At 34.8% G+C, this 17,940-nt stretch overlaps 3 protein-coding genes across 3 annotated transcripts; all 3 read right to left on the reverse strand.

Moving 5' to 3' along the window:
- Positions 1-1,714: 1,714 nt before the first annotated feature.
- Positions 1,715-6,330, reverse strand: LOC132307909 (uncharacterized). Its single transcript, XM_059805787.1, has 2 exons — positions 5,609-6,330; positions 1,715-3,002 (listed from the first exon to the last, which is right to left on the reverse strand). The coding sequence occupies exons 1-2, from the start codon at positions 5,781-5,783 to the stop codon at positions 2,095-2,097; spliced, it is 1,083 nt and encodes a 360-aa protein (XP_059661770.1). The 5' UTR covers positions 5,784-6,330; the 3' UTR covers positions 1,715-2,094.
- Positions 6,331-9,049: 2,719 nt separating this feature from the next.
- On the reverse strand, positions 9,050-13,068 carry LOC132310402 (uncharacterized). Its single transcript, XM_059808576.1, has 2 exons — positions 12,552-13,068; positions 9,050-10,692 (listed from the first exon to the last, which is right to left on the reverse strand). Exons 1-2 carry the CDS (start codon positions 12,691-12,693, stop codon positions 9,833-9,835), a joined length of 1,002 nt encoding a protein of 333 aa, XP_059664559.1. The 5' UTR covers positions 12,694-13,068; the 3' UTR covers positions 9,050-9,832.
- Positions 13,069-15,975: 2,907 nt separating this feature from the next.
- LOC132309839 (lysine-rich arabinogalactan protein 19-like) lies at positions 15,976-17,445 on the reverse strand. The gene is made up of 2 exons (XM_059808102.1): positions 17,424-17,445; positions 15,976-16,487 (listed from the first exon to the last, which is right to left on the reverse strand). The coding sequence occupies exons 1-2, from the start codon at positions 17,443-17,445 to the stop codon at positions 15,976-15,978; spliced, it is 534 nt and encodes a 177-aa protein (XP_059664085.1).
- Between the last annotated feature and the right edge of the window lie 495 nt (positions 17,446-17,940).

Raw genomic sequence — 17,940 nt, forward strand, 5'->3', positions numbered from 1 at the left:
ATCAATATATTATAGTGATATATAAGAAAATTATTAACACACCCTATCCCAATTTAGTTATTCATCTTTTCTCTTTTGATGGTCCCAAATTAATTATCAAAATAATTGTTTTATTTGAAAAGTTAAAGAAAGATAAATGCATCATTTAAAGTTTTTCAATTAGAATAAATAAATAAATACGGATAAGATGACACGTGAATATCATTGCTAGTCAAACTCTCCTTGCAATCCAATTATTATTTTATTATTATTACTTTTATTTGACACGTATTATCTATGTGCAACTCCAAATATATATGTAAACTTTGTGAAAAAATTTCAAATTCTAATCTAACCGTTAAAAAAACACCATATCATCATCTTTGTTTGAATTAAGTTGCACATTATATCATAACATGGTCAATAGTTAAATAAATAATGATACCACACATTTTAATAGTTAGATGTAGATTGATATGATTGAGAGAAAAATTAATGGAGTGAATCCAAATTCTTTTAAAAACTGCTTATAAAAAAAAATTGAAATAACATAATTGATCTTTAGAAGCACATTGAGTTATCATTTCATTTAATAAGAAATTCAAGTGGAGTGCAAGAGAAAAAAAAAATTGTAAATATCATTTCCATTACTCTCTTATTATTATTATTTTTTATTGAATAATACAAACCACACAAGATAAATAAAAATGGAAAACATATAATAGATTCAGATGTCCATACAAAGTCTATACTTTCCATCAATCTAGTGTGTTGAAACTAATAAAGGCTTTGCTGCTTTAGGGGCATTAAAGCAGTCAAAAGGGAAATTTAGTCCATCTAAATATAACAACTTAAAAAGCACACAGTTTGCATCCAATATGAGAGAACACACTAAAATGAAATGATGAAATAGTCCATCCATCATGTATTTACCACTAAAATACCAGCATCTCCATGCCGTCTCTCTAACCCCCAAAGTATCCCATTTCAGTCTCTAAAGATTTTCCATCTCTAACTTTCTCCAATTCCCTTTCTCTTTTTTTTCCCCCTTTTCTTGATAGCTACTAATTCTTCTTTCAAGTTTCTACATTTATAAAAAAAATAATAATTTAAAGACCGAATTAAATTCAATTTATGTGAGTACGGTGATGGGCCTATTATATAATGCATGTGATGAGATCTCTTTCACAGTGCAATACTAAATTTTCAAGTTATTGAGAGTCCTTGAAGAACTTCATGGATAAACACTTTGCATTGGCATTTCATGGTTGCTTAGTGAATCTGGGCTAATTGGCACTATGTTCTACTTGAAGATCCACAATGCGAAGAGAAATGAGAACTTATGTATTTTCAGTAAAGAAATAATAGAAATGAAGAGGTTTGATATACTCTAATAACTTGAGCTTTCGAAACAAGTAGTTGTCCAAGACTTAACCGAAATCAAATTTTGATTAATTTATAATAAATAAATAAATAATAAATAAAAACTCTCAATTGCATAATTCAACCCGCCAGATTACCATTAAGCCCTGTTACTTAGAGATGTAACTTGTGAGCAAATTATGGCTATCAAAGGAACAAACAACAATCAATAAGAATGCATTTCAATTTTAAGGTGACAAGTATATGAAGCTAAACTAGTTCGGGTTGGTACCTTGATGTCACTGAAGATTTCAAACCACCCTCCCCCCCCCCCCCCCCCCCCCCCAGGCGCCCGGGGCCCCGCAAAAAAAAATAAATAAATAAAAATAAAAATAAATTAAGAAGTTAAATTCATATAAAACAAATATATCCAAGACTACATAGGGTTACAATAGATGATCCCAGTAAACTCCTCTCGCTCTCAAAAAGGTCATCAGGTTCATAGGTTCTGATTGACCAACTCTGATTTACTGGATCAATTCAAAATCCGGTTGTTTTCAAGAGATGGGGGAAATGTCAAGCCAAAAAACTTCATGCTACTGTCCCTGCTTCTTCTCCCTTTCCCTCTGGAATACCTAGCTCTAACTATAAGATGAGTCACAAACATGGAAGAAAACTAAAAAAAAACATGGAAAAAAACTATTAAAATAGAACCATAAGATGAGTCGAAAGAGAGACACCAGAAAGGTGTATCTAAAGAAGGCCGTCCAACAAAGACATACCCTGGAACCTCTGGGATACGGCAATCTTGCCAATGATGGAATCGCTCAGCTCTTCAATCTCTAGTGTCTGCTGTTCCAACTGACGCTCTTTTGCTTCAATTTCAGATAGAAGATTCTGCAGTTCTGTTTTCGTACCCTCAACCTGTTCCATGCGCTTTGTCTTTAAATCAATTAATTTCTTAACCTCCACATTTGATTCTACCACTTCTTGGATTTGATCAAGTCGGTCTTGCAGCCATTTCACATCAATTTTCATCTTGTCGGCATCTTTCAAAATAGAATTATAGGAAGACAAGCGGACACTGTCAAATTCAGTCAGCCGAATTCTTTGAAGTTCTAAGACAATCTTGCAAATTCCTTCCAGGGCAGAAGTCCGCATGTATCCGGACTCCAGCGAGCAATCTTTTGCAATGTCCCCGTGCCTATTGATTATTGCGTGGAGGATTGGGGCTAGAATCTCGTTGACGATATAAGAGCCTGCTTGTGATGTGCTACCCGATGGGTAGCTACCACGGTTGTTATCAAAAGCTCCCTCTCTTTCATGGCCACACTGAGGATCGCTGCCCGTTCGTTGAACTTCATGACATGCGGGACTGTTGGTTGTTTCTTGGATTTGCTGACCACAAGTAGTACATGGCTGGTGATTAACAGCGACATATTGGGGCTCTTCCTTCAAATTCTGGCTATGCTGTTTATTCTGGAGAATGACTGGTGATGTATTTACATGAATAACTTGTTCGCCAAATTGTAAAGGTTCCAATTGATTATTATCATTGGATCGGAGGGATGGAGAAATATAAACATTGGTCCTGTTGCATGACCTGGTTAATGACTCCACTGAAGCTTCACCTTCCTTTCCTATTCCCAGCTCTCCTTGAACTGGAATAAGAAAAATTATAAAGTAATTCAAAGAATAAATCAAACTAGAACCATTTAGATTGAAATTTGCAATCAAGAGGATGACAAATTCATTTAAGCATACAACAAAAATGGCCAGGCATTAATTTGACAGACAAAAAATCTGAAGTCCAACACATCTCTTAGCAAACACCACGCATCAGAAACAAAACCCACAAAGAATTTTAACAAATTTGGATTTGTTGTACCAAGACTTCTACATTGAAGTTTTAAATAACACCCCACTTCCTTTTTCTCAGCAGTTTGTCATATCAATTTTATTTTTTTTCATTTTAATCCTGTACAACAAACAATATATATCAAAGTAAAATCGTTAGCACTAGCGTTGATAAACCTGAACAGAAGGACAAGTCAATGGCTCAAATGACACTACTGACCTAAGAGAGAACACACGTCACTGAAATTTTTTTATGCTGCATTAGGATTACAGTAGAAGAAGCATTAGTTAAATGTCATGGCTGATTAGACACTTCCTATTTTTTATTTGTATTTTTTAGCCAAGTATGACTAATTAGCTATGAGACATGGACACGGACACAGATAGGGAGACACGGAAAATCTCAAAAAAATAGGACACAGACACGGATACGGTAAGGATACGACAATAAAATAATAATATAATTTATTTTTATACAAATAAAATTAAGTTTTTAATTAATTAATTTCTTTTCTTTATATTTATAAACGATATATTTAATACCCACCCTTCATATTTTTATTTAAAAGAAATAAAGATCTACAAGCCCAAATGAACAAGGATATCTTTCTATCCAAAAGTAATTCTTGCAACCAAACAACCGGTATAAGTAGTTCTTGTAACCAAACAATAGTTATAAGTGATAAGATTTGTATCTACCTCTCATTGTCAAAATGACATGTATCTCTCTCTTCCCATCCTTCTTTCTCTTTCATTGACACAATGACATTCCATCGTTCTCTCTCCATCCCCCAATCTCTGCACATCCTCAAAGTTTCTTCACCAATTCACATCCTTTTCCTCACCAAGACCTTGCTGATGAAACCCTCTTGTCGTCATGCCGATTCACCAAGTGTCCAACTTTAGTTGAGTGACATTCACTGAATCTACTAATCGGATCAAGTCAAGGCCAACAACCCCAAATGATTTGAGCCAAGATTGCATTATGTTATGTATATATAATTGTATTGTATCATTTTACAGTTTATATCATATGTTGATTTTTTGAACTTTCCTCTTGAGAATGTATATATACACATATATACATATATTGTCTTCTTCTCTCTGTTTTTTTATTTCAAAGAAAGAGAGGTTGATCGAACTGGACAATGTTTGCGTCCTGATCATGTCCTGCAGAATAGGTGGCCTAATAAAAATTTGACGCTCGTCTCAAAAAGTAAAAAATGAATTAAACCATTTTAAACGGGTTAACCCAGTCTCAATCTCTCTGCCCATTTGAGTTGTTACACAGTTACACTTCCAAAATCAAGAAACCCCATTTCAACCACAATTCTCCACCTCTCTGTGATCCTCCATCGCCCTTTCAACTTTTGTGATCCTCCATCACCCTTTCAACTTTTCTTCCTCTGCCACTCATCACCGCAACACCCACCAAACCATTTGAGAGAAGTGAACAACAATTAATCAACCCACAACGGAAATCCACCACAACGCATCTCTTCACTCCATAATCACCACCAAAAAATCACTATAATGCTCTCTAGCTCCCACTCCTCTCTTTCTCTCTCTAGGCCTCTGTCCTCTCTCTCTACTTCTTACCTCCTTTGTCTCCATCCTCTTGTCTCCGTCAAATCATCCCCCAAAGGAGATGATATCACTAGATGCCTGCGATTCCAACCACTGGCATGTTGTTATGGAAAAGATGGGAGTGAGAGAGAGAACTGATCTCCAACTGGTGGCCATGTAGATTTTTGGAAGCTTGTTAACGGACTGGTGGCGACAGAGATTCGGGAGTGCCGGCGGTTAGGGATTTGGAATGGAAATTTAAGAGAAGGGGATTTCTTTCACATGAGCCTAGCCGGATAAACTTCTTAAATGGGTCTAATTTATTTTTATAATTTTTAATAGTATATTATTTCTTATCACACATGTCAAATTTTCATTCAACCACATCATCACTCAGAGCACACAATCGGTCCTGATAGGGCAGGACTCAAGAATTATCCTTAAAAGGACATTAAAATGAGAACCGATTTGACTTGACCATTGATAGTTTCCTTCTTTTTATTTTAATAATGCTAAGAATTGATGACAATTCTATAAATAGATTCTTCTATAAATGACATGTGAAAAATATGTATACAAATATCTAAAATATTTAGAACGAAGAAAATATTGAAAATTTGAAAGTATAAGATAAATCTAAAGAAACCACCTAGTTAGTAACATAGTGGTGTTCAGTGGAACGGGACTAGTAGTAGTCTTGATTGAGGCCTAATGGATACCCACTAAACAGATCAAAATGTAAACTATTTGAGGGAATGAGGTTTTACCGTTATATATATGCGGAATCTGTGGACAAAAGATTATGTAGTATACAAAATTATTGATAATTAAGCCAATTACATACCATGCAATGAATGAACGGTCTGTTTCCGACCAGAACCTCGTGGGCGACCTCTGCAGCGTTTGTAAGGGCGATCTCTGCGAGTTGATGATGCTGGCGGTGAAGGATCATACATATGGGGCTTATTCCTTCTCCTGCTTATGCATTTGCCATTACCAGAAGGTCCAGAACAATCCATGTCACTGACTCTGAATCTGACTCCAACATTTAGATTACAAAACCACCATAAGACTCGGGATGTGTATATAACAGGAAGCCCTAGGTTTAATTTGGGTCGGGAGTGCTTCGTGTGTCTCTAAATTTGGGGGCGTGACACTCCACTAGATTCCTGTATAAACTGTTGTTTAAAACCCAAATCTACAACTGACCAACAAGAAAATCTAAATCGGATATCAAAATCAAAATCACTGAACCAGAGAAAGACAAAAAATCGAAAGGAAGAACCTAAGTTAGAGCCTGAACAATTTCACGGTGACAAAAGCCTACTTTGGAAGGAATGTATAAATTCTGAAGCAATTCAAGGCTATGCTTGGACGCATTAAGATGAAGATGAAGATGAAGAAAGAAAGTAGAAACCCTAGGTTTGAAATCAAAGAGGAATGAAAGGAAATGAGTCTGGGAAAGAGAGGAGGGCGAGGGTAAAGACAAAAGTGAAATTAAAAATAGAAAAAATTGAGTAAGGGAAGTGAGTTAAGGGCCGAAACCATTGATGTGTCCTTGTCAAGAGCACTTTTTCCTAGGCCAGAGAGCTCTTTTCTTTTGTCTCTTCCCCAACGCTACTCAATTTATATGATATGGTGAGGTGAGGATTCGAGAAGATAGATGTGGTCGTGTGTACAAGTGGCAGAATTGGATAGGGTTGAACTGTGTATATACGTGTGTGGTATGGAATATTGCTTAATAGTTTAATTTTTTGAATAAATTGATAAACGTGTATTTGTTATAATTGTTACGAGAGTTAATTTTAATTTTTAATTTAGTGTCACGTCAAGCGCAGGGTCTAGATAATGTTTGAGTCTAATGCTTGATAGACAGGATGACTTGACCGTAACGTAGGCATTGCATAGATTTGAGTGGGGGAGAATGTTATAAGTGAGATCGAATTTGAATGAAAATTGAAGTATGTATAAATAGGTGAATATACAGCACTATTTAACAATTTGAACTTTTGAATAAATGGATAAGCATCCACCCATTATATTATGTCATTACGAATTCCTGTCTCATGTCGGATTAGGTATGCAGAACTATAAAATAACAAAAAAAAAAAATTATTACAACTCACCAATCTAGTTGGAGAGTATCTAGCTTCCTCGCGAATATCCCATGTTCTTGACTTTTTTTTGTTCCTTAGAGCATCTCCAATAGACTTTTTAAAATTAGGCTTTCCGAATTTGCCATATCAGCATTTTTCAATAGTCACATCAGAATTTCTCATAGCCACGTCAACGTTTTAGAGTCTTTAAATTTTGGCTATCGCATGTACTCCAATGATGCATTTTTGCTCTCCAAAAATGTTAATATTTTAATACTTTTAAAATTTAAAATAAAATTTATTTTTTAACTTTTTTCTAATGGCTATATTTTTAAGACTATATTTTTTATGTTGTATTATTTTATTTTAAAATTATTATGAAGTTTATGCAATGGAATATTTATTGTGTAATGTTTTATTTTGAAATAAATAATTAAATTGTTTGTTAATTAAATTATTTAGCCAATATGTATGAGATCTTGTAAACAATACAATATTTAATATCATTTGATTTATTAATTTATAGCGAAAACAAAGACACATTTTTTTTAATAAAAAAAATCATATTTTAAAATAAATTTCAATTTGTTAGAGAAATCAAATAAAAAAAAAATTGTTTGGTTAGCCAATATAACCGTTAAGGCATTATTTGAGTCAGCTAAACAGTACCTAAAACGGCTATAATGTCAATAGGAACATTGAAAATTTTGAAAATGAAAAAAAATCACTTTTTCTAATTTTTAAATTTTTTTATTTGTCCCAAAAAGCCAAACAGTGCCTTAACGGCTCTTTGATTCAATTATTTTGAGGAAAAAAAAAAAAAGAGAGAGAGACTAAAGTAAGCCAAAAATATGAATTGTAACTTTTATTTTAGTCAAACATGCCCTTAGGAACAGTGTTTTGGACTGGTACAATATTATGAGACTGAATTAAAAAATTAAAAAATTAAAAAAAAAAAAATGGGCCCACAAAAAGTGAGCCCCAATCGCCTTCCCAATTGCCCTTTTTGGCGACTTCTTTGACTATCACAAATTGGTGGCCCACTTTTCCCATCTCCCATTGGAGCAAGCGGCCTCCAAATTTTGGGCCATTTTCGCAAACTGCTCTTAGTTTGCATCTTTATTTTTGGAATTAAGGGAATCAATGTGAGTTCAATTTTCCTAGTAGAAGAAGTATCACTAAATCATATAATTTTATAAAATCCCTTTCTATTCAATTTTGAGTCCAACTAAACTTTTATTTGACCTCAAAAAATTTAAAAAAAAATTTGAGTTAGGTTCTATTTATTTTTGGAAAAAAAATTGACAATAAACTCATGCATCCATCATATTCATATATTGCTCATATGGAGATTTGACTATTAATCATCTACTTTAACAGGTGAAGATGCACCGCTAAATTACATTACTTAATAAGTTCGTGTTGATTGTGTTTACTTAGGTTACATTATACTTACTAATATTTAAATAATTATATTAATAATACTCTATAATAAGTATCATATTTGAGTCTGAGAGATCTAAAAAACCTACTTGATCCCAATTTGAGGTTGGGTTGAAATTGTCAACTGAGTGTAACTCGTTTGAAAAAGAATTAGGTTGAATTAATTTATTTTCGTAGTTGTAACTCAGTAATAAATGATCACTGAGAAATCTAATTAGGGAGGAGATGAAAAGAATTTTTTGGTTTGTGTCCATTATTTCAAAATATATTTACACCCCACTTTTGAAAGATAATTTTATCATTTTATTTAATAAGGAATTCAAATGGAGTGCAAGAGGGATAAATGAAGTTATTACTCCCCCTCTGTATTCTTTTCTTTTTTCTTGTTTTGATTGAATAATACAAACACACTATTACAAAAGTGCTCTGTAGTTGCTGTTATAGTTAGTTAGGGTGTGGGCTGGGCTTTTCTGGCTTTGGGCCTTTGTTGAGGAGCTACTGGGCCTCCCCTCTGTATTCTTTTGTCCCTTTGTTATGTAATTTATTGATTTACCCACACACCACCAAATAAATAAAAAAAACATAATGTGAATATAAATGAAAATTTATGGACTTCAGTAAAGAAATAATAGAAATGAGTGGCTTGATATTTGTCCAAGACTTAACTAACTTCAAGATAACTACCAAATCAAACTTTGATTAATGTCCAAAAAATATCTCAATTGAATTATTCAAATCCACAAGATTACATGTAAAACTGCAAGTGCCAGTCTGCCAGAGATATAACTTGCGAGCAAATTAAGGTTATCAAAGGAACAAATAATTATCAATAAGAATGCATTTCAATTTTAAGGTGACAAGTATATGAAGCTAAACTAGTATTGAGTAGTGATACTCGCAGTAAATACTTTGTTCGTTCTCTCGCCTCGATCAAAGTGATATACTTTGTTCGTTCTCTCGCCTCGATCAAAGTGATAAAGCAGTAAATTGTGTAACCGAATGTGCTTTGAAACCATACCCTTGGTCATTGAATCATCCATCAAGTAAGTCCCACCACCACATCCAATGGCTGAAAACCTCGGGGGTTCAGTAATCCCAGGGTATCGTAAACTTTCACAAGTCTAGCAATTCACTATACCTACTAAGTGTCCAAAAAAAAAAAAAAAAAAAAATCTGACAGTTGAATGAAGAAATTAGTAGTTAATTCACATAGAACAAATATACAATACCAAGACTACATAGGAATAAAATAGATGAACCAAGAGTCTCAAAAAGGATATCAGGGTCATAGTTAATTTCTGTTTGATCAACTCTGATTCCACTGGATCAATTCAAAAACTGATTGTGTTCAATAGATGAGGGAAATGTCATGCCAAAAATTTAAAAACACAAGTCCTCCTACTGTCCCTGCTTCCCCTTTCCCTCTAGAATACCTAGCTCTAACCATGAGATGAGTCAAAAACATGGAAGAAAACTATTCAAAATATAACCAAAAGATGAGTCAAAAGAGAGACACCATCCAGGTGCATCTAAAGAAGCCCGTCCAACAAAGACTTGCCCTCGAACCGCTGGGATACAGCAGTCTTGTCTCTGATGGTATCGTTCAGCTCTTCAATCTCTAGTGTCTTCTGTTCCAATCGACGTTCTTTTGCTTCAATTTCAGACATAAGATTCTGCACTTCTGTTTTCATACCCTCAACCTGTTCCATGCACTGAGTCTTTATATCTGTTAATCTCTTAGCCTCCACATTTGATTGTACCACTTCTTCGATTTCATCAAGTCTCTCTTGCAGCCATTTCACATCAACTTTCATCTTTTCGGCGTCTTTCAAAATAGAAGAATAGGCAGACATGCGGCTGCAGTCCAATTCTGTCAGTCCAATTCTCTGAAGTTCTTGGACAATCTTGCATATTCCTATCAGGACAGAAGTCCGCATGTATTCGGACTCCAGTGAGCAATTTTTAGAAATATCCCCGTGCTTGTCCATTATTGCTTGAAAAATCGGGACTAGACTCTGGTTCACAACATTGGAGTCTGCTCGTGATGTGCTACTTGATGGGTGTTTAGCTCTGGTGTTAGCTCCCTCATTTTCACGGCTGCACTGAGGATAGTTGACTGATAGTTGAACTTCATGAATTGGGGAACCTTGGACTTCCTGAACACAACTAGTACTTGGCTGATCATTAACAGCAACATCTTGGGACTCTATCTTCATGTTCTGGCTATGCTGTTTATTCTGGAGAATGACTGGTGATGTATTTACATGAATAACTTGTTCGCCAAATTGTAAAGGTTCCGATTGATTATTACCATTTGATTGGAGAGATGGAGAAATATAAACAATGGTCCCGTTGCATGACCTGCTCGATGAATCCGCTGAAGCTCGAGCTGGAATAAGAAAAATTATTAAGTATTTCAAAGAATAAACCAAACTAGAACCAAAGCAGAATGAAATTGGAACGAGTTAGCAGAGGATGATAAACAGGGTAGTCATTTATAAATACAAACAAAAACGGCCCAGGCATTAATTTGACAGACAAAAAATCTCAAAGTCTAACTCATCTCTTAGCAAACACCACGCATCAGTAACAAAACCCACAAGGAATTTTAACAAATTTGTTTTTGTTGTAACAAGACTTCTACATTGAAGTTAAATAAATAACACACCACTTGTTTTTTCTCAGCTGTTTGTCATATCAATATAAACCTGAACAGAAGGACACACCGGTGAATCAAATGACAATATGGCCTAAGAGAAAAATACATATCACTTAAAAAACTTTTTATGCTGCACTAGTATTACGGTAGAAGAAGCATTAGTCAAATGCCATGGCTGATTAGACGCTTCCTAGTTTTTATTTGTATTTTTTAGCTAAGTATGACTAATTAGACACATACAACCAAAAACCGGAACAAAACTACATTTAATAAAGAATAATGCAAGTTTAACATCGTACTAAAATAATAATTCTCAATGTCACCCTAATAATTATAATTGACAGCATTGAACAAGTTGCGCCCTCTCTAAAAGTTACCCTTTTGGGGTAATTGGGGTCTAGTGTCACGAATAACCACATTTTTATGCCGAAAGAATAAAAGGAAAAAGCAGTATCAGTGCTTAGTACTTACTTACTAGGATATTATGATCAACACACTTGGGGACGAATTTTTACTCTAGCCACACATATAGTAACACCTCTCTTATTAGAAAAAAGTAAAAGAAAATCACATACACAAATATTACCAATAAGACACCAAAAAACTAGTCTTAACCAAATAATAAAAAATAAGAAATTTACAAAATAATTATATGCAATAATTTCAAGATTGTGACTTTTTCTTTGATAGGGATAATTCTTCTTTACGATATTACAATCAAATTTTACTAATAAAATTAAATAAATAAATAACTCAACAATCATCCAATGTCAATGGTTGATCTCATAACATTGCCTCCAACCTTATAAGGAAATATTTATCTCCTTATAGCTTATGTATATGAAATATTTATCTCCTTATAGCTGACTTGTTTAAGATATTTATTTTCTTATAGTTGATGTGTCATAATATCTAGGATTTCAATATTTTAAAAATAAAAGAAAAGTTAAACAAATGTAATATCGGTTAACTCCATTATACTTGGGTCAAATTGATTTAAGTGATTTTCATGTACTGCAACTATATTATGACACATCAACCGTGAAGAGGCGCATACCCTTACAAGGCTGGAGACAAATAATAGAAGAATTCCGGCAATCATATACTCCTAACAAATATGCAACTCGGGCGCGCCCAACCTGAATTAACCCCCCAAAAATTTCAGGGTTTGGGCAGTGGGCCTGGGCTAGATATTCTGAGCCCGAATTAAATTCGGTCTGGGCTGGGTTGATATCATATGAAGCCCAAACAGCCCGAAAAGAATATATTTATTTATAACTAAATTATATCACAAGTGTATTTTTAGCTTAGTTGGAGATTTTTTTTTTTTTTTTTTGGAGGCATGCTGTTTGACTCCTCGTAGCTCACAAAATTTTCTATTTTTTTTATAAAAAATATACAGTATATATTAATGAATAGAAAGGCTAAACAAGGTAAGGAACACAAATTAACAATAAATACATGTATGTAGATCCCACTAATTTCATAGTAACTTTTTTTAATCAAAATTTTTTACATGTATATGCGGAATGTGTACATAGAACATAATGTAGCATACAAAATTACTGATAATTAAGAGAAATACATACCGAGCTGTACCCGGCCAGAACCCGATGAGCGACCTTTGCGGCGTTTGTAGGTGGGCGAAACTGGTTCGGGCGGTGAAGGACCAAGCATTTGTGACTTCTTCCTTCTTCTGGTTATGCGTTTTTCATTATCATAACAATTCATGTCAGACCTTGATATTTAGGTTAAAAAACTATATAATAATCTTGCACTATTTGAAGAAATTTATGCACCACAAGAGTTGCATGTGTAGTATAACGGAAGCCCAGGGAAAATCCCAAAGGTACCAAAATACTGACACGAGATAGTAAAAAAAGAAACCAATAACCTAATTTGGATCCAATTTCATTGTGACAAACATATCACAGAGCTTACTTTTTGGGAAGATGTAGAAATTCTGAAGCAATTGATCGCTCAACTAACATTTTACAGAAACTGTTATGGATCTGTGTTTGTGTTTGGACACGTGAAGATGAAAAAAGGAAGTAGAAACCTTAGATTTGAAATCAAAGAGGAAATGAAAGAGTGAGAGGAGAGGAGGGGAGGGCGAAGGAAAAAGTGAAATGAATAAGTACAAAAATTTGAGCCTGGAAGCATTTTAAAGTTACAACCGTGAAAGGGAAAGGGAAGTGAGTTACGGAAGGGAAGTGTTGAAACAGGGATTAATTGGAGGGCACTCGCTGTCCACCAAAGGAGGGATGTCAATTTTTACCGTCCTGCCCCATCAATAACAGATATGGAAACACTTTTTATACGGTTAGGAAAGGTATGGATATAAATTTTGTACCCATCGCGAGTCACGGGGCAGATAAGGGTTCAGTATACATATCCTAGGGGCCCCGCCCCGCCCCGGAGGGCGAAGGAAAAAGTGAAATGAATAAGTACAAAAATTTGAGCCTGGAAGCTTTTTAAAGTTACAACCGTGAAAGGGAAAGGGAAGTGAGTTACGGAAGGGAAGTGTTGAAACAGGGATTAATTGGAGGGCACTCGCTGTCCACCAAAGGAGGGATGTCAATTTTTACCGTCCTGCCCCATCAATAACAGATATGGGAACACTTTTTATACCGTTAGGAAAGGTATGGATACAAATTTTGCACCCATCGCGAGTCACGGGGCAGATAAGGGTTCAGTATATATATCCTAGGGGCCCCGCCCCGCCCCGCCCCGCCCTGTTAAGCATATAATTATATTATATTATATTATATTATATTTTATATATATATATATATATATATATATATATGTATGTAAACTTGGTATTAAATTTGTTTTTGTTTTGGTTATGGTGGAAGTTGGAGTTTAGAACTTTTTGTGATTTAGTTGTATTAAACTTTTATTTTTGTTTATTATGTTATCCGAATTATGTTATGTGCATGTTATTTTTTTTTTTTTTTTGTTGGGATACATAATTTCATTTATGATGTATCATTCCCAGACTTTCCACATTCAAATAGCAGGAGCTTAAGTTCCAAAAAGTGGGAGAAAAAAATTTATTAGCGGAGCGGGCACGGGGACACAGTATTTCCCAATGGGGCGGGGCTGGACATGAAAATTCAACCCGTCGAGGGTCTCGGGGCGGGCATGGACTTGATAAAAATTAAAAGGGACGGTGTAGGATTTAGGAAAACCCGCTTCAAACCCGCCCCGTTGCCATCCCTACACGAAAGCGCTACTTGTTAATAGTACGTTTTCCTAGGCATAGAGACCCAGAGAGTTATTTTCTTTTCTCTCTCGTGAGTTCAAAGTATTCGCTTGAGTTTTTGGGTTTTAGCCTATGCAGCTTACTTTGTTTTGGGGCTTTTGTTTTGTTTGTTGGACCTCTGTGTATGTAAACAGCCATTGCTAGCGCTGCTCGGGCGGCGGGCCCAATTCAAAATAATTCTAGCCTAATTCGAATTTTTATGGGTTTAGGTAATATTCAAAAAATTATATATATTTATAATTATACTTAAGTCATAAAAGTGTAATAGCTAAGTTGATAGTGTGCTTGAAATTTATGCTTAAGGTTCTAGATTTAAGTCATGGGTGTAGCATTAATTGATTTATTTTTTATACAGATTTTCTATCTCGGTTAGGGGTGTACCATTAATTGATTTATTTTTTACACACAAATTCTTCTGAGGTGGATTGGTCTCTGGCAGCTCGGCTCAGGCTTAAGGCAGGTTCGAGTTGAACTTAGGTTGAAGATTTTCTATATAGGCCTAACCCGAGATGAGTGCCAAGCCCGTCCAACCCGCCCGTATTGCAGTCCTAGCCATTGAGCTAAACTATTTTAATATTTACATACTAGCCCAAGGCATGTGCATAAAATATTATCTAAAGATGAATGTATTTTCATATAATATATTATTAATTAAAATCATATAAATGAATATGATTAACATTAAAAATCATAAATAATAGGGAAAGAGTTAATAAATTCCCGATGCTACTAACTATGGCCCTTATTAGTTGTTCATCTTTGGTTTTATAACTTTTTAAGAAAATATGTAATTAATGCATTATCCTCTTTTAAAATTATCAAATTATTCTTTTTAATTTAAATATATATAGTTACAAAGTTTGAATTTTTTTTAAAAAAATAAAGGATAATGATGGAAATAAGGTACTTTGACGAGATAAAGGACGAGATACATATGAAGACAACAAAAATTGACAACTTTTTTTTTTTTTTTTTTGGAATTGAGACTTCACATTTTTTTTTTTTTTGGTTTTTGGGAAAGAGGGAATAAATATACATACATGATACATATATACTCTATAAAAAGCAAAGACCTATATTTTCATTATGCTATAGTGAAGGTCATAGCATTTAAAGCAAGAGCAGACCTTCACTGACCATTGCAGCCTCTGCAATCTCGGTACTGTAGTCCCAAAGCCACGAAATTAAGTGTTGTGGCGGACAGTGTTGACTGGTAAAGTAGTCTGGAAATACGTCAGGTAAAACTTTTTTTTACTGGTTTTTTTTAACCATTATGCTGTGGCCATTCGAAGTTACTCCTGGCTATAATTGATTTAGCTGCCAACGTAGAATTATAGAAGTGTCTAGTCACTTCATGGTGTGACAACCCCTAGCTTTTGATTTAATTAGAGTACTCCGTATTGTGTGAAAGTAACACACACAGATTTTAAGAATTTTATACAGGGTTAAATGCAAAAAAAATTTCCTAAATTATTAAAGTATTTCAAGAAACTTTCCTGAATTATAAAAAATTTTCCTAAATTATTATTTTATTACAGTTTACCCCAATAACTTGTTGAAAAGAGTAAAAGATTATTTAACCATTGCTATAAAACAGCGTAGTTTCAATCCATAACCCCTTAAACCTCACGGACTAAACGCACTATCTACAACGACGCATACATACACACACACACACACACATATATATATATATATATATATATAATATCACACACATATATATATACACATAAGGTATATATCTAAAATTTGGGAGAAAATGGAGGTGATGGTGATGTTATGGCGGCAGCGACGGGGGTTGAAGTCGGAGAAGGAGATGGATTTAGTGGTGGTGGTGGTGTAGCGGCAACTTGGGGGGGTGAGGTCAAGGGAGGAGACGATTCACCATGGATAGGAGGTGGTGGTGCTGTTGTAGCGGCAACGACGGGGGTTAAGGTCGGAGGATGAGACAGATCACCATGGATAGGAGGTGGTGATGTTGTTGTAGCGACAGCGACGGGGGTTGAGGTCAGAGGATGAGACAGATCACTATGGATAGGAGGTGGTGGTGCTGTTGTGGCAGCGGCGACGGTGGTGGTGCTGTATCTGTTACAGATCTGACAAACAGGCAATGCAAGGACAGCAGCAAGGAAGGAACCCACCGGCGTTGAATGAACTATGAAGTAGTGCACTGCGGCGGCGAGAAGTGATTCTGATCGATACGAGGGCGAAACTTCAGTGGTGGTGCTAAAATGGCGGCGATTTGGTTCTGTGCCTGGGTTGCAATACTGGGTTGGGCTACAGAACCTTTTTTTTTTTAAAAAAATAATAATTCCATTTGATTAATGGGTTTTGTTTGTATGATTAGATTATTGGATGGTTTTGAAAGAAATTCAAATTTTTTGTCACAATTCGTCCTATGATTCACAGCTTTTGAGGTACATGCAGGTGCTGTTCACAGGATTTCTTTTTTCAATCATTAAGATGATGAAATCGAGATTCCTTGTGGGTTCTTTAAAAAATTTCCTATCACAAACTCTAGTTACTTATATATATCCTAATTGGAATTCTCATGAATTCAGATTTCATAGTAGCTGAATTGTTAGAAATAGAGAATCACTTGAATTGAGGAATAATTATACTGAATTGAATTACTATTCTATAAATCTTCAGAACTGTTCAGTCATTGAATTGAAAAACTAAAAAATACATATTATACAGATAGAGAGAGGGGTTTAGGTCACAGTAAGAGGAAGATGAACAGTAACCAGAAAGGGCGTGTTTGGGTGTAACAGGGTTCCATAAGAAAGAGACAAGCATCCATACACGACACATATATCATATATGTATGCAAAATCACACAACATATATATATATATATATATATATATATATATATATATATATATATTAACACAAAGCACAACTAACCCAAATAGAGGGGGTTCATTTCAAAAAGTTATTTATTTATTTATTTATTTATCAGAATGGATGCCTTGTGAAGAAGATAAACAGTGCGCGCGCGCGCGCACACACACACACATATATGTATGTATGTATGTATGTGTGTGCATATAGAGTTGTTTGGGTGCGAGATCTGTTTGCTTGTAATAGTTACAACAGGGGCAATAGAGTATTTTTGCCCTTATAAGGGCATTATAGTCATTAAAGCAAATATTGTGTCTCACGTGAGCGCACGTGGCATTTTAACTGCGAGTTTCTGCCTGTGCCATTGCCGTATGGGGGTCATCTGCAACAAAAATAATAATTCAGGGGGTTTTTTTGCAATTTTTGTAGTTCAGGGGGGTTTGTTACTAATTAGCCAATAGTTTAGCGATTTTTTTTTGCATTTAACCCTATTATATATTCCCTCCATTTCAAATTAAGTGTCTTCATTGATAATAATGACTCACATTTTTGTGAGTCATAATTACCAGAGACGGATCTAGAAATTCATATGAGGAGGGCAAATTTATATAGAGGGATTTTTTCATAATACCAGTGGAGACAATTTCAAATTTTTATGGATATAAATTTAAGGGTGTAAAATACAATAATAAAAATGCCCTACTGAGCCCTTCATAGACCCTTGCTTGATAATTACGAATGAAGACACTTAGTTTGGGGCGGAGGGAGTATATATATATATATATATTATATGTAGTATTTACTACCTCTTTCCCAAAAGAATATGTAACGACCTTGGATTTTTTAACCCAATGTGTCCT

Source organism: Cornus florida, unplaced genomic scaffold (genome assembly GCF_030987335.1).
Source record: "Cornus florida cultivar Cherokee Brave unplaced genomic scaffold, ASM3098733v1 CherokeeBrave_3.0.0_Hap2_Chr05, whole genome shotgun sequence".
Classification (NCBI taxonomy): domain Eukaryota; kingdom Viridiplantae; phylum Streptophyta; class Magnoliopsida; order Cornales; family Cornaceae; genus Cornus; species Cornus florida.

What these genes read in the sequence shown, in the direction of transcription:
- LOC132310402 (XM_059808576.1), bottom strand. Translation starts at nt 12,693, where the DNA reads ATGAATTGTTATGATAATGAAAAACGCATAACCAGAAGAAGGAAGAAG. An exon ending in TTCTGGCCGGGTACAGCTCG is followed by an intron (nt 10,693 to 12,551) that starts GTATGTATTTCT and finishes TTCTTATTCCAG; the next exon opens with CTCGAGCTTCAGCGGATTCA.
- LOC132307909 (XM_059805787.1), bottom strand. Translation starts at nt 5,783, where the DNA reads ATGGATTGTTCTGGACCTTCTGGTAATGGCAAATGCATAAGCAGGAGA. An exon ending in GACCGTTCATTCATTGCATG is followed by an intron (nt 3,003 to 5,608) that starts GTATGTAATTGG and finishes TTCTTATTCCAG; the next exon opens with TTCAAGGAGAGCTGGGAATA.
- LOC132309839 (XM_059808102.1), bottom strand. Translation starts at nt 17,445, where the DNA reads ATGGCACAGGCAGAAACTCGCA. An exon ending in GGCACAGGCAGAAACTCGCA is followed by an intron (nt 16,488 to 17,423) that starts GTTAAAATGCCA and finishes ATTGCAACCCAG; the next exon opens with GCACAGAACCAAATCGCCGC.